Here is a 25,887-nt window from a genome sequence, read left to right as displayed (position 1 = left end):
TATTACCAGGGCTGGCTCTAGCCATGTTTGTGGTCTAGGCGAAATTACTGCATCGCAGCAAGAACATCACAATAATGTTATAAGAAGAACTCTTATAACATTATCTTAAGTAATGTTTTACACATGGAGATCAAAACTCCTGTGGCCTGTCTCTTGACCTGACCTCTGACTCCTCTAGCCCTGAGATAAGCCCCCCAAACACGTCAACGGACAAGTCTGTTTGTTTGTTTGTTGTTGTTGTTGTTGTTGTTGTTGTTGTTGTTTTGTTTTTTTAGCAATTTACCAATCACATTTTTTGCCCCTGATCATTTGTTCTGAGGTCACTGTGTGTTATTGCTTCCGACAACTTCGAATGCAAGCCTTTTCTCAATCAACCCCTCAGCCAGAGCCGGAGGCTAGACTGGTGTCTTAGTTCTCAGGAATCAGGAACTCCCACAAACCCGTGGGCACACACCTCTCCCAGGAACACGCACACCCTCTGACAATGAGCTTAACACAAACACAAATAAACAGTGAAACACAAGTTGGGGCACATTTAAAAAAAAAAAAAATTGCAATATTGTTATTGTCCCCCCCCCCCCCCCCCCCCCCATTGCATATTTACGGCACTTCATTTTCCTAGAAAAACGACGATGGTCATATAGCGCATGCGCACTCTGAGGGCACAGCAATCATTGGTCTGCTGCAGAACGAGGGCTGTGTTTAAGAGTCACGTGACACTGGTGCTCAGTCTCTCCGTCATGTGGGTGAGACCAACCGTGTTATTGGGTTTGCTTGGCAGCCAAGTCGCACTGTCCCGCGCCATGGTGAGTAACACACTTCTGTTTGTCTCTGAATTTGTTTCCTGTCGTCTGAACAAAATGTTTCAATTTCGTTCTGTGCCGCGCTGAAGGTCTATCATACGGGGTCAATGTTGTATTGGGGGTTTGGTGCAACCGAAAAATACGTCCGATGTTGAAACAGCCGCTGTCGCTAGCTTAAATAGAGAACCCGGAATCGTATTTTTATACCAATTAACGACATAATTAGCCGTCCTTCCCGCTTTCTTTCGGCCAGCTAACTTTTATGTTCACTAAATTGAAACACGCGTTCGGTTGTAGGACATTGAGGCTTGTAACACCCTTGTGTTGCCGTACAGTTAGCTTTGAGAGAATGAACAGAGATTGCGGTTATTGATAATCTGGCCACAAATAATCCACGGATCAGATGATGCTTTCTCAACAACAAATAAGACCGGTCGTTTACACAACCATGATTTTCTTCATTTCATTCATTTGCATTTCCTCATTTTCATTTCTTTCGTTTTCTTCATTCATTTTTCTACAACTTTATTTAGATTTATTTTAGATTTAAATTAGATTTTTTTTTGTTCTTCTTTAATGCATTTGTTTTCTAGTATCGTTTTGTTGGACTGTTAACACGTTGAAACATTAGCAGCGGTTTCTGATTAGAACGTACCTTCTTCTCTTGTACGCTTCCTGGATGTGATAAGATAGCGACCGAATTAGCGTTTAAACTCACCACACCTGTTATCTCCGTAAATGTAACTGTTCAGTAATGAATGAGTATTTAAATGTGTCAAAGTGCGTCTAGTATGTGAAGGCAAAGGTTATCTTGTTATTATCCCACATCTTCTGATGACACGTTTGCCCCCTTTCATGGACTTTAGTCTCTTGTAACTTCCCCCCCCCCCCTGAAACAGAAGTGATTTACCCAGTCGCTCTCTTACATACGCGCGCGCACGCACGCACACACACACACACACACACACACGTAACTTCTACTTTTGGTTCCTTTGCAGTGTGCTCAGGTGACAGACTGGCAGAGCGCCAAATCAATCTATGAATTTTCTGCCAAGGATATTGACGGCAATGAGGTGTCTCTGGAAAAATACAGGTATATTATGAGTCATGCTATTTTTAAAATCACACCTACTGATGTATTGCATAAAATGCCGTGTTAAACGTCTTATGTGTTTCAGTCATTAACTTGTTTTTCCTCCACCAGGGGACACGTGTGCATCATTGTAAATGTGGCCTCTAAATGAGGAAAGACCAAAGTAAACTACACTCAGCTAGCGGAAATGCACGCCTCCTATGCTGAGAAGGGTTTACGCATCCTGGGCTTCCCATGCAACCAGTTTGCAAGCCAGGTCAGCAAAAAAATAAAAATGATGATATATGGGTGATTAAAACAACAACATTGCACAAGCCTGATTAAGCCTGGATTATACTTGGTTTGAAATTGTTGTTATTTGGGTTTCTCTGGTATTTCCACTTGTCTTTACCTGGGCTTGTCTGATGATGCAGGAGCCGGGAACTGAAGCCGAGATTAAAGAGTTTGCCAAGGGTTACAATGCCGAGTTTGATCTCTTCAGTAAGATCGATGTGAACGGAGGCCAAGCTCACCCTCTGTGGATGTGGATGAAGGTGCAGCCCAAAGGCAAAGGATTTTTGGGGAAGTAAGTTCACAGTTGGCAAAGAAAACTGTCATATGCTCAGTAAAATAGTGGAATTCCGCATATGATTTGGGACACCGAGTCTCAACCCAAATCTACTCAATCCAATTTGAAGAAAGAAAAAAAAAAACGACCAGAGTTTAAAGAAAATAGCTATCAAATATTAATTTAGCAAATGACTGAGGCTGCTGGAGAGTGAAAGTAATTTTGTAACAAGACCCTTTGCTCTCTCAACAGTAACATCAAGTGGAATTTCACGAAGGTAAATGCTTCAGTCCTGGTTTTATGCATTGTTGGAATTATTTGTCCCCAGAATCAGTGAATTTAAAAGCATTTTCTTTCCTATACAGTTTCTGATTAACAAAGAGGGACAAGTGGTGAAACGATATGGCCCAGGTGACGATCCGGACGTAAGTGGCATTTTGTAGTATTTCTTTGTATAGTAGAAACTAATTTTTTTGGGGGGGGGGGTCTAGTTTCTTTCTGTTCAAAGCAAAGTGACTGTAGTAGTGCATGATGTACTAATCCGTTGTGGAGAAAAATATTTTAATCATTTAAGATTCCTTGAACAATATCTGTTTATAATATCTGCAGGAGGATTAACGTGCACTTGTTTCTCTTTTCAGGTGGTGGAGAAGGATCTGCCCACTTACCTGTAATGTGAATTTCTCACTCCTGAACTCTCTCTTGGACTTTCTGGTACTGGTCCGTGTGTGTCTGGATTTGTGACGGCCTGTCTTTAAACCCAGCTTTGGGGAGGATGGGCCCGATTTTACTCAGCGTGCAACTAATTGCCAGAACTCGCACTGGGCCAAGCCACAAAGCCAAATGAGAAGACGTTCACTAGTTATCCAAAGTAGAGCCATTTCAGATGCCATAATGAGGTGATTATTTATGTTGTCCTTAAAAAAAAAAACCCAACAAAGAACATAGTAGTAGTAATACTAGTTTATCACATCTGCAGTTAAACTGGTTTCTTCTCATTAACAGTTTTATGTAAAGAAATAATATGCCATCGATTTCTGCGCTCATCTGATCATTCCTCAATTAACTTGTCTCTCATTGATGTAACTGATTATGACTAATAAAAGCAAAAAAAGCGCTTATTTTCTCTTTCCTTTGTCCTTTGTTATTGAACTAACCATTTTAAGATCTCTTAAAAGTCCAGTGTGTAAAACTTGCCATAATTTATGATTCTTATATTGGTAAAAGCTGTATTTACTGCCCATTAATGCATCAGTAAAAGAGTATACTCACAGTACCATTAAAGTAATTTGGTTTTCCAATCCTTATACACTATATAAGATTATTCATAGAGCAAGGGTCTTGCTCCTAGTTAGCTGCCATCTGCCAAGGAAGCCCTCATGACAGTACCCTAAATAAGAAACACACTGCTTTCTGAGAGCACCAGCATTCAGACACTGTAGTGTGCAAAGCTGAATGGTCAACATGCCTGGTTCAAATATTTTTAACTTGTAGTATCTAATGTGATACCATTTTAAGATGGCTCCTTTATCCATTTTTTCCTCCAGTATTGAGTCAAACCAAATGAACAAAATCACATCTAATATACATAAAGTGTATATTACAATATGTATGTATTTAGTGATAAATGCAAATACTAAGTGTGTTCCAAAATGCATAATATACAGCTCTGAAAAAAATTAAGAGACCACTGCAAAATGATCAGTTTTTCTCATTTTACTATTTATAGGCATGTGTTTGAGTAAAATAAACATTTTTGTTTCATTCTTTAAACTATTGACAACATTTCTCCAAAATTCCAAATAAAATATCATTTCTAGCATTTATTTGCAGAAAATGACAAATGGTCAAAATAAAAATAAAAAAGATGCAGTGTTTCAGACCTCAAAGAACACAAAGAAAACAAGTTTATATTTATTTTGAAACACCACAATACTAATGTTTTAACTTAGGAGGAGTTTGGAAATCAATATTTGATGGAATAACCCTGATTTTTAATCACAGCTTTCATGCGTCTTGGCATGCTCTCCACCAGTCTTTCACGTTGCTGTTGGGTGACCTTATGCCACTCCTGGCACAAAAATTCAAGCAGCTCAGCTCTGTTTGATGGCTTGTGACCATCCATCTTCCTCTTGATCACATTCCAGAGGTTTTCAATGGGTTTGAGGTCTGGAGATTGGGCTGGCCATGACAGGGTCTTGATCTGGTGGTCCTTCATCCACACCTTAATCGGCCAAGCTGTGTGACCTGGAGCACTGTCCTGCTAAAAAAAAAAAACAGTCGTCAGAGTTGGGGAACATTATCAGAGCAGAAGGAAGCAAGTTTTCTTCAAGGATGACCTTGTACGTGGCTTGATTCATGCGTCCTTCACAAAGACAAATCTGCCCGATTCCAGCCTTGCTGAAGCACCCCCAGATCATCTCAGATCCTCCACCAAATTTCACGGTTGGTGCGAGACCCTGTGGCTTGTAGGCCTCTCCAGGTCTCCATCTAAGCATTAGACGACCAGGTGTTGAAAAAAGCTGAAAATTGGACTCATCAGAGAAGATGACTTTAATCCAGTCTGCTATGGTCCAATCCTTATGGTCTTTTGCAAATCTCAGCCTGGCTCTTCTTTGCTTCTCATTGATGAAGGGCTTTTTTTCTTCTTCTTCCTTTCCTCACTCAAAACCTTTCTTTTCAACTCTTTTGGCATGGTCAGTAGTTTACTTTTGAGGTACTACTAGCACTGTTTTTATCATCCAGCTGGTCCTATTGCAAGAGGATAGTGATGACCATAGCAGGTGTTTTTTCCTTGCTAAACAAGATTTTGTGCAGGTGATCACCTTATCAATACTTCATTAAGTAGAATGAGGTGTGCCTGTGTTGGAATTCAACAGACACTAGAATGGAATGGCTGTCAAACATGGAGAGATGCTGATTTCAGAGAAATTTGCAGTGGTCTCTTAATTTTTTCCAGAGCTGTAAAGAAATATAATAGAGCTCTACTTGCTCGGCTCCCCTGGCCTTCCTGTCATGTTTGTTTTACTCTGGCAGGCGTGAGCGCACTAAAATCGAAGCCAAAAGCCAAATAGGAACTCGCATTGATATAAAACAAAGACGTTAGTTTGTGAATATCATTATTTCTTGGAAGACACAACTTCCTCATTATTATTATTAATAATTATATATATAATAATAATAATAATAATAATAATAATAATAATAATAATAATAATAATAATAATAATTATTATTATTATTATTATTATTATTATTATTATTATTATTATTATTATTATTATTATTATTTAATTGCTTTGCCTTTGTTGCGATATGTAGATCCAAGGATGCGTTTGCCGGCGTGAAATTCGGGATGATGACGTATACTTCGGGACGCGTCACTGCGTGACGACGATGACGCATTCACGGACACGACGCTGCGTTCGCCTCCGCGCAGGGCACGTACGCATATGGTGCACCCGTGTGAAAGTGATGCAGGCCGCACGACACAGCTGCGGCTTGACGCGGCCGTGAGGAGGAGGGGGAGAAGGGGGATGAGGGGGAGGAAATGAGCGGCGCTGCTGCTTCTCTCTCCTGCCCGATATCACACCAGCTCGTCTGCTTGGCGCTCAGGATTCGCCTGCTGTGCGTCGCCGTCCGGAGATGGATGACAGCGCCGCGGAAAGAAGGGACGATGGCGGGACCAGCCTACACCTCGACCTGCAGGGGGACACCGGTTAGTATGCCGCTCACCCAGTTACACAAATGTTCACCACTCGTCAGGAAAAGAAGAAGAAGAGGAAACCAGTTGTGTTAAAGAGATGCATGAGCCAGCAGCTGCACAAGTTGGACATGAGTGGTCAGCATTCCTAAGACCCATCACAGGGCATGAAGGGTTTAGCCTGATGTGTTGATTTAAAGCACTAGATTTGTGAAATCATCTATAGTGAGGAGGGAGAGCATTGATACTGGAGAAATGTGAGCTCCTTAGATAAATTATAAATGTCTCTGCTGGAAACCAGTGTCAACCAGCCTTGCACTGTCTGTGGCTGCATTGGCATAGACCAGTTTGGCTGTTCACACACACAGTCCCCCAGCAGGACCTGCTGAGGATGAGGGTGAGCTGCTGTGAGAGAGTGAGAGTGTCAGTCTTTACCCAATAGATGTTCACATGTTCACATTTTCCCTCCCAAACACACACACACACACACACACACACACACACACACACACACACACACACACACACACACACACACCCTTGTTTCCGCATTTGCTATATGTTCTTCTCTTCCGCTCCAAAGGTAAATCTGAGTGCTTTACATAATCTGGTATGGAATTATAACATAGCCACACATTAATCCGCTGCGGGCTGTCAGTTCCAAACCCTGCTGCACATGTTGTCAAGGCAGCAAGTCAACACGACCAGCACGACAACATCCAAAAGTGTGAGTGTGAGTGTAAATGACGGAAAACACGTGCCTCCATCAATTTAACAAAAAACCCATAGGCTGTTCCGAGGTATCGCTTCTTTTTTTTTTATTATTATGTGTAACTACTGCCGATATTTGTGAACATATGATTATTAAATCCAGCAGATTATGCTCATGTTCACAGAGCCACTGGCATAATCTACTCCCGTGTTTAGTGTCACATTAATGTCACAGCAACAGGCCAGCGCTTTCTTAGCGAGGGATAGATCTAATCCTCTTTGCTATGACAACCACACACACACACACACACACACACACACACACACACACACATACACACTCCTCTCATCCTAACATTGACCTAACATCTGGAAGCGCTTTCAGTAAATCTACATTTGCCGTTTCCTTTTCCATGTGACATCTTTCAAGTCAAACCTCTCAGATCGCCTGTTGTTTTTTAAGGCCACCTGAGATTTCTAAATGGTTGCATCCTGTTTGTGTTGTGCAGCTCAGAGCCACATTATTCTGGCCTGACCCTAATCCCACAGACACCTATTGTGTGCGCCGATACTCCTTGTCGTTGTTCCGCCCGACAGGCTCCTCTGCACTGTTAATCTGCAGGTTACAAGTCTTGCCAGATGTGTGGCTCTGGTCCAAGCAACAAAAAGATGCTATAAAAAATGAAGTTCTGCTCTTTTGTTATTGCTTCTCAAGTTGCATGTACACTTTTGATGTTTTTTTGTCCTTTTAGTTCAAGCAGCTTTTTATCAATCCTTCCCAATTTGCTGCACATGCATGTTTTTGAACTGTGGGAGGAAGCCAGAGTACGTGGAGAGAACCAAAGCAGACACTGGGAGAACAAGCAAGCTCCACACAGAGGCCCCCAGCCCTGTTACACCACACTGCAAAACTACTGCCTTCTCATTGTCAAAATCCAATTTTTTTTCAACATTTATTTTTACCTTTTACATTTGATCTACCTGAACCTTTGGTTTAATGATACGATGAATTAGGTCATTCATCCATTCATCCATTCATCCATTCATCCATTCATCCATCCATCCATTATCCATTTTTTTTTCTTGCACTTTAGTTACATATGCTCCCTTTTCAAACACACAGCCTATATATATTTTTAAGAAACCTGCTTTTTAAAAAGTAAAAAATAAAAAGCTTATTCTTAATCCGTCATATTCCCTCTAATCTTTGCCCCTCATTTGTCATTCAGTGTGCTTCAATGATTCAGCGCACCTTGCAGTTTTTAGTAACTGCTAGATCCCATTGTTTCCTATCGAAATGATCTTTCTCTCATCAATTTCATCTCAGTAACCTTTACAGCTCTCACTGCCCTGTTCTCCTGTTTACACTCAAACATGCGCCCACACACACAGTCGCGTTGCCTCCCTCACATCCCTCCATGGGAAAGATTCTTCCTAATCCCCAAGTGCGATTGGTTGGCAGGGTGATCTGGGGACGTCAGCCAATGGCGGCAGGCAGATTAGGGAGGAAGTCAATCCAATAGAGTTTTTATGTTCTCAGTGCAAATCTCAGTGGTCCACGAATAGAAGACAGTGGTCTGACTCCTGAGGGTGTTGTGAAGCTTTAACCAGTTACTGGCGGTGAGTCTTTCAGTTGGAATAAGGTTGTTTTATGCAGCATGTTAAACATTTGCTTCAAACAGTCTCACTATTTTGTTGACGATGAAGGTTTCTCCATTTTTCTCCAGATGAATGTATGTTTTTGTGCTGGTTGCATCATGGCCAAATGATATACTGATGCCTTGAATCTTCTCTACCTGCTTCTGTCCACAGACCCTGCAAAGAAGGCTCAGCTAGCAGAGGTGAGGAGCAAATGCAAACCAATAATAAGACACATTATTTTCCCTGTTGTCATATTCTTACATCTCTTTGCAGATGCCGTCTCCATTTGGGGTGGGCCCTGCTCACGAGAAGAAGATCGGCCACAGGAGAGTCGATGCCTCCGGAGAGACGACGTACAAGAAGGCAGGCTTCTCCTCCACCACTTAGACATAACGCATCACTCCACAGCGGACACTACACCACCCTGCTCTTTTCTCTGCTCTCCACCTCCAGACCGCCTCCTCTGCTCTGCAAGGAGCCATCCAGCTGGGCATTGGCTACACGGTGGGCAACCTGAGCTCCAAGCCTGAGAGAGATGTGCTGATGCAGGACTTCTACATGGTGGAGAGCATCTTCTTCCCCAGGTGCTTGTCCTGTGCAGGGACTGGGTGATTTATGTGTATTTGTGCCACAGCGTCTCTTACACGCGTCTCTCTGCCGGTCTTCCATACAGTGAAGGCAGCAACCTCACACCAGCCCATCACTACCCAGACTTCAGGTTTAAAACCTACGCCCCTGTGGCCTTCCGCTACTTCAGAGAGCTGTTTGGGATCCGGCCAGACGACTACCTGGTGAGCTGTCATTGCTTTTCCACTCATGATTCTGTTGCATGACTAGTGCCACACAAGCGAGTGTTCAAAGATAAGGAAGTATTCACGTTTTGAGTCATTGTTATTATTATTATTCTTCCAGTATTGGAGGTAGCTATCCAACTGCTATCATCTTCCCGTACAGCTGAACTAAACAGCTGCATGTTTTTGTTAGTCATAAAATTGGCAAAGGTCATAATGTGAGGGCGCCTTTCTGGCTCAAGTTTGCTGTTTTCACGTGACAGTAGAAGTCCTCTTCATATAAATGTTTTTTTGCATTTAACATGTCCATAAATAAGTATATTATTTAAAGTCTTGGAAAAAAGCTTTATTTGTATAGCGCATCTCACACACAAGGGCAATTCAAAGGGCTTTTCATAGATAATGATGAGGTTGTTTCTTAGATTTAAATAAAGATTTAAAGTAATAATGTAGGATGATTAAATCTAGTTTTTCTCCTCTCTTCACTTGAGTCAGTCATCATGCTTTAATAATAATAAAAAAAAGATCAACTGCAACAGAAAAGTATGAGCACACTAACATTTCCTAAACACACACTGACGCACACATGCGGCGCTCTCAGCTGCACGTTTAAGATCACATTGTTCCTGTGTCAGTGGGGAGATTAACGGGCTTAAGAGGCTCTTTTTTAGACTTGAAGTAGTGGCGACAGACAGTCGTGCGTAGTTTGTGTTTGTGTGTTTGCATGTGTTTGCGTGCGTGGTGCGGCTCAAGGGGCGGAGCAGCAGCAGCAGTGTCGGCACCGGTGCAGTGCATTTGGCTCCCTGTGCCTCTACACAATTAAGTGACTGCCTCACAAATTAGCCGCCAGATATGCAGCCTGCGTCGGAATAGCACATATATTCTTAACACTGGTTGGTGGGCTAGTCCTAGACAGTAATAACACCAAATAATTAATTATAAATCACAAGTTTTGCAAACAAATAGGAACTAATTCAATCGGATTAAGTGTTGATCTCTGCTCTGGTTGTGTTTTGGCCAGTACTCCCTGTGTAATGAGCCCTTGATCGAGCTGACCAATCCAGGAGCCAGCGGCTCCATCTTCTACGTGACCCGCGATGACGAGTTTATCATCAAAACGGTTCTGCACAAAGAGGCCGAGTTCCTGCAGAAACTTCTTCCTGGCTACTACATGGTAAGGCCTCTCTCATCCCTGTTGTTTTGTAGTCAAACATATCTGATAATGTTATTGCGCACAACGGCACATATGTTTTCTTCTCTGGTACAATTAAATCAAAATAGCTTAAAATAGAAATCTGACAAACATATTTGTTAACTGCATTTTCTGGAAGGTCTCAGTTCGGCTGAATTGGCCTCTCATTCCTTTTGGTGTAGTTTTGTGTTTGCTGAGGGGTTTTAGCGAATGGGCTCGTTGGGCGTGGCCACAAACTTGCAGCCAGCTTTATCTCCTTATCTCCACCTCCTGGGTCCGTCCACCGCAGCCAGCAGTTATGTCAGCAGTCACGCCTGGCTGTGGCCAACACGCGGGTTAAGTCGTCACTAAGAGGTTCAGGAAGCACACAAGTGAAGTCACACAGGAGTTGGTGGCGGCCTGCACTTGGGATCACGCTGTCTGGCAGGTGCATGAGCCTCGGGCCAGATTAGCAGCGTCATGTTGCCACCTGATGTTCCGTATCCTTGTCGCTCGGACACTTACTGTTTTGTCCGCTGGTGTTTGTCTGGAGTTTCTCTGCTGAGTGGACGATGACTGTAATGACACATGTGTCTTTGCATTTTCTACGTCTTTTACCAGAACTTGAACCAGAACCCCCGAACCCTGCTGCCAAAGTTTTTCGGGCTCTACTGTGTCCAGTGTGGAGGCAAGAACATCCGGGTGGTGGTGATGAATAACATTTTGCCGCGTTCCGTGCGAATGCACCTCAAGTTCGACCTGAAGGGCTCCACGTACAAGAGGCGAGCATCCAAGAAGGAGCGGGAGAAGTCCAAGCCCACTTTTAAAGACCTGGACTTTCTGATTGACATTCCTGAAGGCCTTACTCTTGACCAGGACACTTACGGCGCCCTGGTCAAAACTCTGCAAAGAGACTGTCTGGTGAGAACACAATCAAGGGCATGCTTAGGATGTGTTCCTGAAATATCACAACCACTGACTCATGTTTTTTTCCTCCCAGGTTCTGGAAAGCTTCAAGATCATGGACTACAGTTTGCTGCTCGGCATCCACAACAAAACGCAAGCTGAGCGAGAGCGCCAGTCCCTGGGCTCACCTGCAGGAGGCGCCAGCGATGAAAAGAAGCCTGCGGCTCAGAGGGCCTTGTACTCCACGGCCATGGAGTCGATCCAGGGAGGCTCCACGTGCCGCGAAACTCTAGACCACGACGACACGTACGTCTCTGCCTGACACTCTTAGTGTTGATCAACATTCACTGTTTATAGGAATAGAATTTACTGTGTGCGTCTGTGTGTGCGTACACAGGATGGGTGGTATTCCAGCTGTTGGCGTAAAAGGAGAGCGCCTCCTGCTGTTCATTGGGATCATTGACATCCTGCAGTCCTACAGGTGAGCAGTATAACGTTCATCTGTGAACTACTTCTTCTTCTTGAGGCTGAGGTGTTGAATCATGGGTCATTTTGCAGGAATATTTAACTGCATAGATTTTATTTTGACAACTACGTGAGACAGGTTTGTATCTTTGTTTTGACCTTGACACGTTTCGGTGGAGCTTCCACCTTCCTCAGAAGTGTCTCTGAGGAAGGTGGAAAATCACCTGAGGCATTATGCATATGAAGTAAATCAGAAGACAGTTACACTCTTCCCACATGCCTTGCTTGTTAAGACAGTGAGTCAGTTCAATGGACATTTGATCATTTTAAAGCTCCTCTCAGGACAGGCAGACGGACTGTGTGGTGTGTCGACTCCAGAATTTAATCCAATCTAGAACCAAAAATCGACTTCCTTAAATGCATCTGGACATTGTAGAGTGCGTCCTTGAGTCCAGCTCCGGGTGCCAGAAAACAACAGCAAGTCAACAAGCTCAGCTGAGTAATTCAATTGTTTTGTGAACAGACTCATTAAGAAACTGGAACATTCCTGGAAGTCCCTCATCCATGACGGGGTGAGTGTCTCTCAGCTGACTGTAACAAGTCTGTCCACAACCAACCCGACTGCACTGCCTGAGACTCACTGTGTCCTCATCCACCTGCGCCACCCCAACAGGACACGGTGTCGGTGCACAGACCCGGCTTCTATGCAGAGAGGTTCTTCAAATTCTGCAGCTCCACCGTCTTCAGAAAGAGCTGCTGTGAGTACCCAGCAGAGTTCGAGATCTTAAAGGTCCTAGTCTGTAAGAATTCTAATAAATAAAATCACCTGCAACTAAGGGACTATTTTTTGGCAGCCTAAAAAGGACAGCAAGCCAAATACTCATTCGCATAAATAACTTTTTATGAACATTTTATCCATGAAAGCTAAAATTCGAGTGTAATTTAGTTGTAATTGTTGGGTCACTTTTGCCTCGGCAGCCCTGCGATCGTCTCCATCTAAAAGAGGCCGAGGTGCTCTGTCCATGTCCAAGTCCAGCGGCGGGACCATCTCCAGCAGTCAGCGTCCCTCGGTGAGCGATGAGCGGCAGGAGAACCAGGACAACATGGAGAACCTAAGAGGGGCCCGCAGCTTCCTCATGCTGGAGGACAACGGTAGTTACCAGCCACAGTCAAAGAAAAATGCAGAGAGCTGTCTATGTTTCAACATGTTTGCCACAATTTAAATGACTCACAATGTAGAAGTCATCTCTAGAATCCTGCACCTGATTTTTTAGTTCATGACTTCCTGTGCAGGGCGTTGCCTTAAAGACAATGTAGACAGTCTTTTCTAAGCTTGGAAACAATTACTGAAAGTGGTTTAAAAAGTCAGAATCCACCCATTCAGTGCAGACTGGTGTCAGAGCAGTGCAGTGGTTTGCACTGTCAGGTCACATTTAATTCTTACTGATTTATCAAAAATCAATGTGAAGCGCTTTGGGTGCCTTGAAAAGCGCTATATAAATACAATCCATTATTATTAATATTAAATGTACATTTTTGTGTAATGTGTTTTCCCAGGGAGAGACCCGCCGTGCACACCCCCCTCCTTCGAGGATGCAACCACAGCTTCCATCGCCACCACGCTGTCGTCCAATAACTCTCTGCCAACCACGCCCTTTGACACGCCGGAGCACCCCCGCTACAGGAAGCAGGCGCACTCGCCGTGCTTACTCAGGTGAGAGCAGGGCCAGGGATGTGCCACAACATGTCTGTAATTATAATGTTTTTTTTTTTTTTAATTAAGAATAAAAACAAAGAAAGAGAGAAAGAAAGAAAAATGTATTATTTGTGCTCTGGCTGCCGGTGTTAAACTTTGTGCACTCTTCAGGTCACAGAGAGTCGAGGTGCACGAGGAGAAGCAGGACACTATCACAGTGGAGGTGGAGCTCAGGTACAGACATGACGACGCCTCAACAACAAACAGCATCAAATAATAATGCATGATATGTTAAGAGACAATATAAGAGGATACAATACAGAACCACACAATACAAGATAGATAGATAGATAGATAGATAGATAGATGGATAGATAGATAGATGAATACTTTCTGAATCCCGTAGGAAATTCAGTTCCTCAGCTGCATCACAGTCGCACACAGTGCATAAGAACAGTATAGAAGAATAAATAATGGATATCCGAAAAAGCCACGGTCGGTGTCAGTACATCTGCCCACTCCCTTCTTATCCCCCCAACCCCTCTCCCAGGGATGTGTACAGACAATGACAAATAATAACATCAATCATTCAATCAAACTTTATTTATAAAGCACTTTTCATACAAAAAAATGCACACAAACACATAATGCTGAACAAAAACAAAACAAAAAGCCAACAATCCCCACCCACTCCTTCCAAACACATCAACTCACACCCCTGCCCACAGGTACTGCACACATTTTCTCAGGTCCGCACAAAGTTCAACACAGGTGACAGTGACAGAAACGGCCTTGCAGAACACACGCTGCACACAAAAATAAATTATGCAAAATAATTCAGCAAATACAAGCATAACAAATTAAAGTGCCACGGCTTTGTTGCACTGACAGACTTCAATTTCTTCTTCCTGTTCGAAGAGGCTGAGAGAATTAAAAAATATATATTTTATAGTTTGTGTTTTCCGACGCAGCTCAGCTGCCAACTGAACACCGTCGTCTGTTTTGTTTCCTGCAGTAAAGTCCCAAAGAGCACAGAGCTGACGCAGCTGGCAGACGCAACCTCTCCCAGCCGCCTGTCGCCCGCTCATCATCCCCATTCAGCTCCGGCCTCCTCGCCGTCCTCCGCCACCCTCCCTCCCGCCTTCGCCCGCCCCGCTCCTCAACCAGCCGGCCAATCATCTGCCACGCTGGTCGCGCCCCTCCGTCCCTCCGCCTCCAAGCCCGCCGCCTCCACCTCTCCACCTCAACCCCCGAAGCTCTCCTCAGCTCCGCTGCCCCCCTCCAGCCTCACCATACCCTCTTCCTCGGCCTTCACCCCAATCTGCCCGGCGTCCCCTCGCTCCCCCTCCCACGGCCTCCCCTCCACGCCCCCCACCTCGCAGCCGGCCAGCCCCCGTCTGCCGCAGCATTCCGGCAATCAGCTGTCCGTCTCCAGCAGCCACAACTCGCTGGACGGCGAGGTGCTCGTGTCCGACATCTACTTTGTGAGTTCCAGTTGCGGCAAACCGCTTTAAATGTGTTTCTTTTTCTTTTTTCAATGGCTCAATTTGAAGGGTTTTGATGAGCTCCAGAGTGAAAAAAGTTCCCTGCATTATGTTTTGTTCTACTCTAAAAAGAGTAAAGATGACCTTTTTTTTAAAAGAAATGTGTTCCACTGGGTGTGTTGCAGTGCCCCAGTCAGGACAGCGTCATAGAGTTATGATGGTGAGGGCGGAGGATGCATGTATGTCTTTATGTCTAATTGCATGCGCGCGTACAAACTGGTTGCTCTGGCTGTGTTGCTGCTTTTTACTATTCCTAAGGCTGCTGGCAGTTTTTGTCTGTGCTTTTCAACACATCAGCAGAACACTGGCCTTATCTTTCCTGCACAGCACGCTGTGTTTATAGTTGTCAATCATCATTCATGCTCTCCATCACTGTCCTGCGAAGCCACCTATTATACTGTCACCTTACAGGACAACTGCTCTGTTTTTTGTTTTTTTTGCTTCCTCTACCTCTGTTTATTTGTCACGCCAGTTTCTCCCCCGTGTCATTATTTTTCTTTTCATTATCTTTCTGAATCTTACTCACACTTCATGCACAACTTTGTTCATCTCTTTGCATGTATGTGTGTGTGTGTGTGTGTGTGTGTGTGGTTCCAACCCATCAGTACGCAGATGGCAGGTACTGGGTGTACTCACCAGTTCTTGGCCGGCGTAAGCTAAACACTAGCCCGAGTTACAATGTAAGTGGCCTCAGGAGTAGCCAGAGTAGCATCACAGGTGACACTGCGTTTGTCTCAAGCACAGCAGCACGAGGATGTGAGCATAACGTGCAATTAACATGATTCATCTAGATAAAGTATGCAAATGCTGCAGCATCTAAAAAGCCTATTGAGTTGTCCTTGATTTGTGAACAACATTTAACGGCCGCTGCTGCAGGAACTTGCAGGATCTGTAGCTCTGTGCTTGAGGTAAGCCCTCCTTTCCACCTGCTGCAACTAAATAGAAGCCAGTAGCGCTAGAAAGCTGATTAGTGCTCAGCTAGAATGGAATATAATTTGAGTTTACAGCAGGATATTTGGAAGCTCCTACATTGGTTGGGGCAGATATTGTTTTCTGTGGGTGGACAGGGCTGTCAACACATCTCTAGCATTAAGAACCTCACACTGAAATCTCTAACGTGAGGTTTTAATCTAAGGTTGTTTTTTTTATATATATATTATATATATATATATATATATATATATATATATATATATATATATATATATATATATATATATATATATATATATTTCTTTCTCCAGCATTTCTAATGTCTCATCAACATTAGATGCAAGTACATTTGATTTAGGAGACAATATTTCTTACCAACAGCCAGATGGATACAAAATTATGCCAGAGGGTTTAAAGTGTAATTCCACCAGTTTTAGCCAATTAAAGGTCAACTCAAACACAATCTGACAAATTGTTAATAGAAACCCATTTAACGCCTCTTGGCGAGTCTTTGCATTGACCTCTGTCTCTTCTGCCTGCCCACTGCCCTCCTTCTATGCGCTGCCTTTGCTGCCCTCTGCTGGATGCTTTGCGACAGCAGCAGAGCCAGGAGGAACGGAGCTGGACGTACTCCTCTCTGCACTTCAGCTCCAGAGGCGGCTCAGACTGCGAGAGTGAGCAGGTCAGTGTCAACAGTTCAAAGAACAGTGGGAAAAAAATGTTGTTTCATTTATCCATCTTGCAATGTTTTTTCTCCAGTAATTCATTGTGCCGACCGCAGGGACCAGTGATCAGAGGGAGAGCAGAAGCTGTTCTTCACATACAGGAGCTGTGAGGTTGCAGCGTGAGGTTTTGTTTTTTTTTATGAAGAAAACCCCTCTAAGTGCATGTAAATCACTGTTCAACATTCTGTCAAACAAAGCAGATGATGAGAATAATTCATAATCAGGCCTCAATCAACGGCCTCATAACGGCCTTCAAATATGCAACTGTTGAAATGTTATTTTTAAAAAATATCTGAGCGAATCCTTCTTGTGTTATGCAGAAAAGTAAATAAAAAAGTTGAAAATCACAGGAGTCGCACTTTAAAGGATCTGGGTGGCTGTTATGTCAGACGTTATGTCAACCCTGCTGGCTGCTCTTTTTCTTTTCATGAGTCACACAGCACTGTGCCAGTTCTCACTGTGCTATATGGACATGTTGGTTTCACCAGCGCTACTTCAGCCACTACACTGCTTTTCTATGCAATTATTTATTTTCACAACAGTGGGTCTCTAAATTGTATGTTATTATTATTTTTTTTTAGCACTTTAGCATGGCTGCAGACCTATAAAATTGTACAGATTTTGTTATGTTGTTGTTTTGACAATATTTTAGAGCATCAAATTGCTTTTTGTCCTGTGTTTGCACAGTGTTGTCTTTTTACAGTGACGTGTAGAAAGAAGAAAACGATGATCTGACTATGAATGATTCTGTTGAGAATGCCTTATTGACCAAATCAAAAGCAAAGATTATTAACACGCAGAGCAGTACATTTTATGAAATTAAAAAGATCTATTATTATATTGCATAAAGTAAATCTATAACGCAAAGAAATTCACCCATATAGATCTAACTTTTCAGGGTTTCGAGCAGAAAAAATGAAAAGAAACAAAATTGTCAAAATATAATCAAATCATTTTTTGTGAAAGAAAAACTTTCCATGTGTGCATGTGAGTTTGTATGTTGCCTTTTATCTGTGTCAGTGCATGTGTCTGCATGCGTACTAAATTGTCACTGTAAGACAATCAAAATTATTGAAGCTTCATTGTTAAACAAACACTGGAGAATACTTTAGTTAAGTATTTAATTTTCTTTCTTTCAATGGACTTCAAGAAAGTAGCATTTTCTAAATATAAGAGTTTTTAAAGCAAATGTATAAGTTGGAACATATTCTCTGTCCTCACATGATAAATGACTGCAACAAGACATGAACTTGATGAAAACCTGCTAACACTGCTCTACTAATATGATGTATTATTGATTGAGACTTCTGCACCAAACCTGCTTGCTGGGCACAAGTGTTTGTACCCGATCACTGTGTGAGTAAGTAAATAAACAAATATATTCTGATCAACAAAAAAAAAAAATGGCTGTGTGTTTTCTTATCTTTAAAAATACACTGGTACTAGCATATTTCGTCCACTAGATGGAAGCACAGTATCCAAGAAATATAATATAGTAACACAAAGAACTGCTAGTGAACTGACATTAGCACAATCCCAATAACATTTATACATGAGGAAAAAACATGTAGCATTAACCTTCCTCAGATATAAACAGAACTAACAGAATCGGAAAGCATGACATGTATGCGATGTTGGAGGTTGGTGGGTCAAACCTTTTGAAACCTTTCCATGTCTGAAATTTGCTTTTTATCCACCAGATAGGAGCAAATCTGGGTCCCAGGCCCGGTGACAGAACACCGGAATCAAACCTACAACCTTCTAGCTGTGAGGTGGCAGCACTAACCACTGTGGATAAAATCTTTAAAAATAGTAAGAATAATAATTTTATTATTGTTATTTGGAATATTTTATCACATTTCTATGATGAAAATGTGTGTGTTAAATCTATCCTCCTCATCAGGCAGTAGATTTTTAAAAACCTTGACAAAAACCGTTTATAAAAGTCGTCATTTCAAATAGCTGACATCCAAGACAGCAGCACGGGAGGAAACAAATAGATGCCAAGTCAAATACTGGCTTTTCTCTGAAGAGCATCAATTGCAGTCTAGGAAAAAAGAAAAGAAAAGAAAAATATATGAATAGATAATGAGATAAATAATTACATTTGTAATTTAACTGAAAATAGAAAAAATGGACTAACACTCAACAACTGACTTTGCATTTAATAAATGACACTGTTTGTTGAAAGACGTGAGTTAGTTTGTTTTGTAGTCAAATTGTTTATTTTATTTCATTAGATGTTTATTCATTTATTTCATGGTCTCTTTTCCCAAAGTGATCAAAGGAGAATTGAACCACAACCTATTGATTCACAGCTCTCTGCCCAACAAGCAGAGCTATTTTTTTGACATCCTTGAGTGTTTCTTACTGAGTTTTTCCTCACTTTGTGCAACTTTAAACAGAAAGCTTTCAGAGAGTCCAACCATTGACCTGTTTATTCAGTCATTGCTCAGCAAGCTGTTCAAAGAGAACTGAACCTCTTATTCCCAGAGCATCTTGTAACCCCTGAGCTATTTTTCTGGATTGAGTACGACTTCATTTAAGAGTCTTCTTTCTTTTCTTGACATTAAAACGTTTCAAAAGAGGTTTGAACTACCAACTTCTGACACCGCACTCTGACTCATACAACAACAAACTTTGTCTTGTTGTATAAGATTGACGGGGACGTTAAATTTTATCATCATCTGTTGGGTTTGTGCAGCTGTCAAGTCACTTTTTGATTTTGCCCTCATAATTTCATCTAAAAGATATTAATGACTAAACAAGATCTTGGAGATTACACATTTGAAGACGAGTTTTAAGCTGCTGTCACCATGCACGCTGTTGCTTGAATCACCGGACCAACACATCAAAACAAACAAACAAACAAACAAACAAACAAATCATGACTGTATATCTCACACTAAACAGTGTGATATTTGCCGCCACTTAGTGGACAGAAAACTTATAGCAAACGGTGAGTTTACAAAAAGCCCTTTTAATGTAGAATTTCGTGAAACCAGTTGCAAATCTGATCACCATGGTTATGAAAGTATTCCTCACATCAGTTCCTGCCTTTGTTGTCTCCCTTTTGCAGAGTGCATGCTGGGGTGATTCTATAAAAAGACCATCAGTAAATCAGTGATTTGAAAATTGCACTTAGCTAAATTGAGATTTCAACAACTTTAAATAGGACAAGTGTTCTATGTTATGGTGGCAATGTTTTGCACTCACTATTCTGGGCCCAAGCAGCAACCAGTCTTCTGGCTTGTATGCGCTTTAATACCGGCAGCAAATCTCCCTCTGTAATGTACTGTCAATCATCTTTTGTTGCAGCACCAAGTGTCTTCAAAGCATCTTCTACTGACTTAACAACTTGATCCGGCATATCAGGAAGCACTGCAGCTATGGCATTGCTTAGCTTTTTTCTATCTGTGATTCAGCCATATTGGTAAGACATAAACAAGAGAGTTCAGCATCTGTTCTATGGTTATACAAGCATTTTGTGTGACAAGGCAGTGTGCTTCAGTGGCACAATCTGACAGCCATTTTTCATGTAATATGATGAAGGCCACATGTCAATCAGGTCAGTAACTCTGCATTCTAATCTTACACAGTCATTTTTGACAGTGTGCATGTGTGAAAGGAATTTGTTGCCATGCACTCAATCAGCAAATAAAGAGCAAAATCATTTTTCACAAGAACGAGGATGATTTCACCAAACTCCATTGAAAGTTCATTCTTAGCGACAACAAATTGGCCCTTCTTGTAAATTATTCCATTATGCTGCACATCAACAGATGTTGTATTTCTTTCAGTTAAGTCAAAATTGAAGATTGTGTCTTTCACACACCGCTCACTGGGAAACTCTGAGTAAAATGGTGAGCTATCTTTTATTTGCAAGGCTGGAGGAGTCACTGACCCAGCAGAAAGAAAAGCCTGAAACATCTGTTGCCTCTCTGAAAGAGTCATACACAGATGTTCTGAAAAATTTGACATGCCTTGTACATCTTTTGAAGTAACAGAATTTTATAGTAGTAGTTCAATTTTTTTTTTTCATAAGTTACAAATTTCAGTTGCCAGTAGGATAATACTGTACTGTAAAGCTTTGGTTCCTAAAACAAACAAACAAACAAACAAACAAACAAACAAACAAACAAACAACTTTAAGATAAATTATAGAGCAGCATTATTTTATTAGACACCACTTTCATCCGCTGGAAAAACACACAATGTCTTTGTTCCTGCAGTGGAGAGAAGGGGTGAAAGGCACAACAAACAGAGGCAGCACAGTGTTTGCATGTGTGTGAAAAGAGAAGAGAGAGAAGGAGAGATCAAAAGCGGGCGGCTATGGGGGGTGAGTTGATGCTTAGACTGCGTTTTCATTCTCTGTGTGGGAGGTGAAGCCTCACCTACCCAGAATGCTTTGCTTTGCTCCTCGCAGCCCACTCAGGTTTCTAGGTGCATCTTTTCTTTTGCAGTGAGTCTCTTTATCGTTCGTCTGTAGAGATTCTCAGTGAGCCTTGACATGGCTGTTGAGTGTGAACGAAACCACGTGCAAACCACGCGTGTGCACGAACGCACGCACGCACATACACAGATAGGTGTCTTAATCATTCAATTATCACAGGGGTAGTTCACCAAAGATTGATTATTCACTTCTGGAGACATTTTCTCATCTTAATCATTTAAGAGTTTTGAAAATGTGAAAAAAAAATGTCACACATACAGTAGTCACTGACTCAATGGTACTCAGCCAGGTGCACAGAGGGCACAGCAACACAATTTGTCTCAACTTTACATGACTTTAACACTTAAGTAATAATCCACTTGGCCCAACAAAGCCAAAATGAAATTATTAAGCACACACCGACTATCTGGAGCCTGGAACCATGGAACACAGCCATATCTGAAATGAGCTGCCCGCCACTCCATAACTGGACCAAGGACCCGCCCAAGGCAGACGATGAGGGGCCAGGTTAGACTGTAGGGACAAATGCCACTATTCAACCACTGATTAATTCAGGTTAGGGTTAGGGTTGGGGTTAGGTTATGTTTGGGGTTAGGTCTGAGGTTAGATTTAGGTTTACAAACTCACTTTATTTCTACCTCTCCATCTCATGCTAAACTATGATAGGACAGTAATTTCACAGAGTTTCAAGCTGATCAAAGTATTTTTTTGAATTTTGAGATTTTGTTCTTTTTCGTCTTTTTTGACATTTTTAAACATGTTGAGATTTGGCTTTCTTTCACTCTTTTCCCTGCTAAGCTATCATAGACCAGTATTCCACTATTGTGTATGTTTCAGGCTGATCTTGGACTTTAAATATTTTTGGCCCTGCAAAAAAAGACAGTGGATATAGTATGCCTTTTTGCCCCTGATCTTTATGCAAAAATACAGTATATTTATAATAATTCATATACATCTGAACAATTTATATATATCTATATATCTATATATCTATCTATCTATCTATATATATATATATATATATATATATATATATATATATGTATATGTATAAATTGTTCAAATTGCACTGACGGAGTCTAAATTCCTGAAGAGAAAGTTACCAAAACCCCACCCCCTCACATGTGGTATCATTGAAAAGCCCTAAATATCCCCTTTAGAGAGCAAAATGAGTTAATGCAGTATTATGCAGTGTGTGAGAGTTATTCAGGTTGACAAATGTCTTTCACAGAGGACAAATTTCAACTACTGGTAGTCAGGAGGTTAAGGCCGTGTTTATCTTGGCCACACTGAAGAAAACAAAGGCATTGATTGATTTGTAATCCTAATCCCTGTCTACCAATTCTCTCCTATTGATCAGTTGTCTGTCCTTAATGAGGGGCAGGGGTAGAAGGAGGCAAGGAGGATGCTGAAGGGCGCCACTTCCCCTGTTATTCCACTGGTGTTGTGGAGGTGAATCCCACCTGGATGCTAGCAGAGATGTTAGCTTAAATAAATCACGAAGGCATGTGAGTAGAGTTTTATCTGCCTTCTCAGGAGCAATATTGTGTTGGCTACAACTACTAAGCCGAGCAGTCAAAAAGAAGTAAAGTTGCCACTACCAGGAGCTAAAAACTAAAAATATAGTATAAGTTTGGAAATTGAGGTATTGTTTTGTTGGTGCAAATAGTGCTTGAAATCATCTCAATCGTACACACGTTTTTGTTTTTGCTTTTGCTTTTTAACTTCCGTACTTTGTTTTAACATAACCCACAAGAAAACTTTCTGACATCTGCAGCAAACAACTAAGAGATTCCCGGGAAAGTTTACTGGAGAAACGTGTTAATGTGCTTGCAGAAACTAGATGATACTTAATGTCATGGAATGAATCTCACTGGCAAAGAAAAAACACACAAAAAAACTTTTTTTTGTTGTAGGTGCAATCTCAGTCATTAATGGCTGGCTAATGTGTGTCAGATGGTACCTGTTCAGCAGCAGCAGCAGCAGCAGCAGCAGCAGCAGCAGCAGCAGCAGCAGGGGAATGTGAAGGTGGACATGAGTGAATGGTCGGCATAATGAGAGGGATGTGAGTAGCCAAGTTTTAGCACGTGTGTGCGCGTGTATGGGCATATGTTTGTGAATTTATTTCCTCTACCAACTAAACAGACCAACAAAAAAAAGGAAATAAATGAAAAGAAATAAGGCTGTGCAACCTCGCAGAGACACGCTCACAGACACACAGCCTTGTCAGGGTTACCGTGGGAATGCCTGTGGCATTGTGTCAGTCATTGAGATGATGCCTCTAATCCTGAAACAAATTTAGACTTTGTGTTGTGTGAGTCTGGGTCTGTGTGAGTTGAGCGCGCCCCTGTGTGTGTGTGTGTGTGTGTGTGTGTGTGTGTGTGTGTGTGTGTGTGTGTGTGTGTAAAGCCCAGTCTCACAGCATTTTCTTTATGGCTGGCTGGCTGTGCAGCAAAGGCGCCCCGCCGCAACTCCCACATTGAGGAGTAGGGAGGATTAACGAGCCTTAATCTGGGGACAAAAATCCACAGTCACCACCCACTGTGATACAGAGACGTAAGGATTTGAGTGGATGTGCCCTCCTCAGTACAACAGGAGTGTCTTTTAAAGTGAAAATTGCTAGTGCCCACTCTGGCATTAGTCAATTAAACCCTAAACGGTGTCATTTTTAATCCCATTTGACTGATCTGCCCACTAGTTGGGCAGTGGAAGCACCTCAGAGTCTGCGCCTTTAAGCACGCTACTGGCTAAACTTTCATATAACAACGCACATCAGAAACAATGAAGTGATGAGCTAATGCTTAGCAAACATTAAAGTGTGCTTTTTTTTATTACAGCATCTAAGACAAAGCACACCTCAGAGAGAAGGTCTTTTGGTCTCATGAACAGTCTATTAGAAATACATCTGACTTCCATTCATGACCAAACTGACAATATGTTGCAAATCAAGACAATCCTCCTCAAAACCTCCTCCTGTCCAATCTGGCATTAAAAACAAAACTGAAAAAAGGTGCTGGATATGTCGACCCTTCATAACAGATCACTACCCTCGCAGTAGATGATGTCTGTATGCTTTATACAACTTAATAACCAAAGTTGTACTTTTAAAGCTGCAGACTCTGGCCTCTGGAGATAAAACCTTGTCTAAAGACGAAGTCTGTACCAGATTCTATTTCACTGTCATCACCTGCAGAGCCAGCTTGCTCTCTGTGGTGGTCCGAGACTATTGTTAACTGCATCAGGCCTCTGTTCTGCAGAACAAATGGGCTTCTGCCAAGTCTCTTGCTAGAAGTTTTGTCACAGTCTCTTTATTTGCAAAACACTCCCTGTTTAGTTGCCTACTCAACTCCCTCTCTCTCATAAGCCTCATTAATTATCATCAGCAATATGTCTGGTCTGTGTCATTTGAATATATTGGGAGTCAAGCTAGGGAAAGTGTAGATGAGTGTGTGCGTGTGTGTGTGTGTGTATGTGTGTGAGAGAGAGCGATAGAGAGATTAGTCCTCGAGTCTCATTAGGCTTGGAAAATATTGACAGTTTTTGCCAGAATCCATAACACGTATTTCCTTCATATCAAAAGGTTTCTCTAATCAACCCCCTGCTGTGTGTGTGTGTGTGTGTGTGTGTGTGTGTGTGTGTGTGTGTGTGTGTGTGTGTGTGTGTGCACGCGCGCGTGTGTGCACTCGGTATATTGAGTGCCTGTGTGTGTGGCAGAAATAACAGATGTTTGCTGATTTGACAATTTTCTGCTCCCCACTTGATTTTTTTGTCTCTTCTTCCTCTTGTGCTTCTTTCCACCATCCTGCTGCTTCTTTTATTCTTTTCTCTCGCTACCAATGCATATATCCTCCAGCACATGGGTAACTACAGGTCGGTGCTGTTCTCAAAAAGATGTGTAACTTGTTACATTCACCGCCCAGTCTTTGCACGATACATCGTCTTCCCACCTAATTGGCCTGTTCATTGTATTTATTTTAAATTAGTAAACCCACTTTACACCCACAGGGATCAGAGATCTTTTTGTTAAGAGTGGAGCTGACCAGTAGTGGCAGTGACATGCACATTAAAGACCTGCTATGTAAGATTTAGGAGCACCCACGGCTAGAAAAAGGTATTGCAGTAAAAACAAACTTTGGCATCAGGTAGATTGGAATAACCAGGTGACTTCAGCATCATCCTTCAACCATTTTTCTCTCATCAGTTAAGTTCACCTTGGACAGGTTACTTTCTCTTTTTCGTATTGACTAATTAATCTCATGATGTCTGATCAAGATGTCTGGTTTTTGGTTGCATGGATAATTATCATTATCCATCCAGTCCATTACACACTTTTGCTTTGTGACTTTATGTAACTCAAAACATGCCTGTATATTTTGTATTCCCTTTGATGTTGACTGGATCCCTGTAAATCTTTCACAAAGTGTTTTTAAATCCATGTAAAATCATGTAAGTTAAAATTAAAAGCTATACAAAAAAAGGATACAATTTGGGATTTATTGCAATGCAATACAGCTGTCATTACAATTGCCTCCTCTGTGTTTCTATTTTACAATGTACAAACTAGGTTGTTTTTTTTCTTTAAAAAAAGGCCATAAATAAACATAAGAGGCTAATTCTGAGCATCAAACACGAACAGTCCACAAGGATGAATGGCATTCTAAATACTTATGTTTAAACTGACGAAAACAATAATTTATACATTTGC

At 41.9% G+C, this 25,887-nt stretch overlaps 2 protein-coding genes across 5 annotated transcripts; both read left to right on the top strand.

Moving 5' to 3' along the window:
• The first annotated feature begins 662 nt into the window (after window positions 1–662).
• On the top strand, window positions 663–3,564 carry LOC142885034 (phospholipid hydroperoxide glutathione peroxidase-like). The gene is made up of 7 exons (XM_076021123.1): window positions 663–806; window positions 1,802–1,896; window positions 2,008–2,152; window positions 2,310–2,461; window positions 2,696–2,720; window positions 2,809–2,868; window positions 3,085–3,564. The coding sequence occupies exons 1-7, from the start codon at window positions 741–743 to the stop codon at window positions 3,115–3,117; spliced, it is 576 nt and encodes a 191-aa protein (XP_075877238.1). The 5' UTR covers window positions 663–740; the 3' UTR covers window positions 3,118–3,564.
• Window positions 3,565–5,770: 2,206 nt separating this feature from the next.
• On the top strand, window positions 5,771–18,519 carry LOC142885033 (phosphatidylinositol 4-phosphate 5-kinase type-1 gamma-like). 4 transcript variants are annotated; one of them, XR_012926234.1, is made up of 18 exons: window positions 5,771–6,161; window positions 8,670–8,698; window positions 8,772–8,861; window positions 8,952–9,082; window positions 9,172–9,289; window positions 10,311–10,463; window positions 11,082–11,381; window positions 11,461–11,672; window positions 11,764–11,847; window positions 12,355–12,403; window positions 12,505–12,589; window positions 12,810–12,983; window positions 13,389–13,545; window positions 13,699–13,761; window positions 14,543–15,011; window positions 15,170–15,231; window positions 16,606–16,686; window positions 16,764–18,519. XR_012926234.1 is itself a non-coding variant. In XM_076021122.1 (17 exons), the coding sequence occupies exons 1-17, from the start codon at window positions 6,089–6,091 to the stop codon at window positions 16,764–16,766; spliced, it is 2,268 nt and encodes a 755-aa protein (XP_075877237.1). In that variant the 5' UTR covers window positions 5,772–6,088; the 3' UTR covers window positions 16,767–18,519. The 4 variants fall into 4 exon arrangements, 2 of the variants coding, with proteins under 2 accessions (XP_075877237.1, XP_075877236.1); XR_012926235.1 differs by having other exon boundaries at window positions 5,772–6,161; window positions 15,197–15,231; XM_076021122.1 differs by lacking the exon at window positions 15,170–15,231 and having other exon boundaries at window positions 5,772–6,161; window positions 16,609–16,686.
• The last annotated feature ends 7,368 nt before the right edge of the window (window positions 18,520–25,887 follow it).

The sequence above is a fragment of the Nelusetta ayraudi genome, unplaced genomic scaffold (genome assembly GCF_046127955.1).
Source record: "Nelusetta ayraudi isolate G7.1 ecotype Tasmania unplaced genomic scaffold, CSIRO-AGI_Nayr_v1 ptg000011l, whole genome shotgun sequence".
Taxonomy (NCBI): domain Eukaryota; kingdom Metazoa; phylum Chordata; class Actinopteri; order Tetraodontiformes; family Monacanthidae; genus Nelusetta; species Nelusetta ayraudi.
This window is presented reverse-complemented; position numbering and strand designations above follow the sequence as displayed.

Coding starts and splice junctions, on each gene's coding strand:
- LOC142885033 (XM_076021121.1), top strand. CDS start 6,089: ATGGATGACAGCGCCGCGGAAAGAAGGGACGATGGCGGGACCAGCCTA. Junction 9,290..10,310: donor TCCGGCCAGACGACTACCTG/GTGAGCTGTCAT, acceptor TGTTTTGGCCAG/TACTCCCTGTGTAATGAGCC. Junction 11,848..12,354: donor GACATCCTGCAGTCCTACAG/GTGAGCAGTATA, acceptor TTTTGTGAACAG/ACTCATTAAGAAACTGGAAC.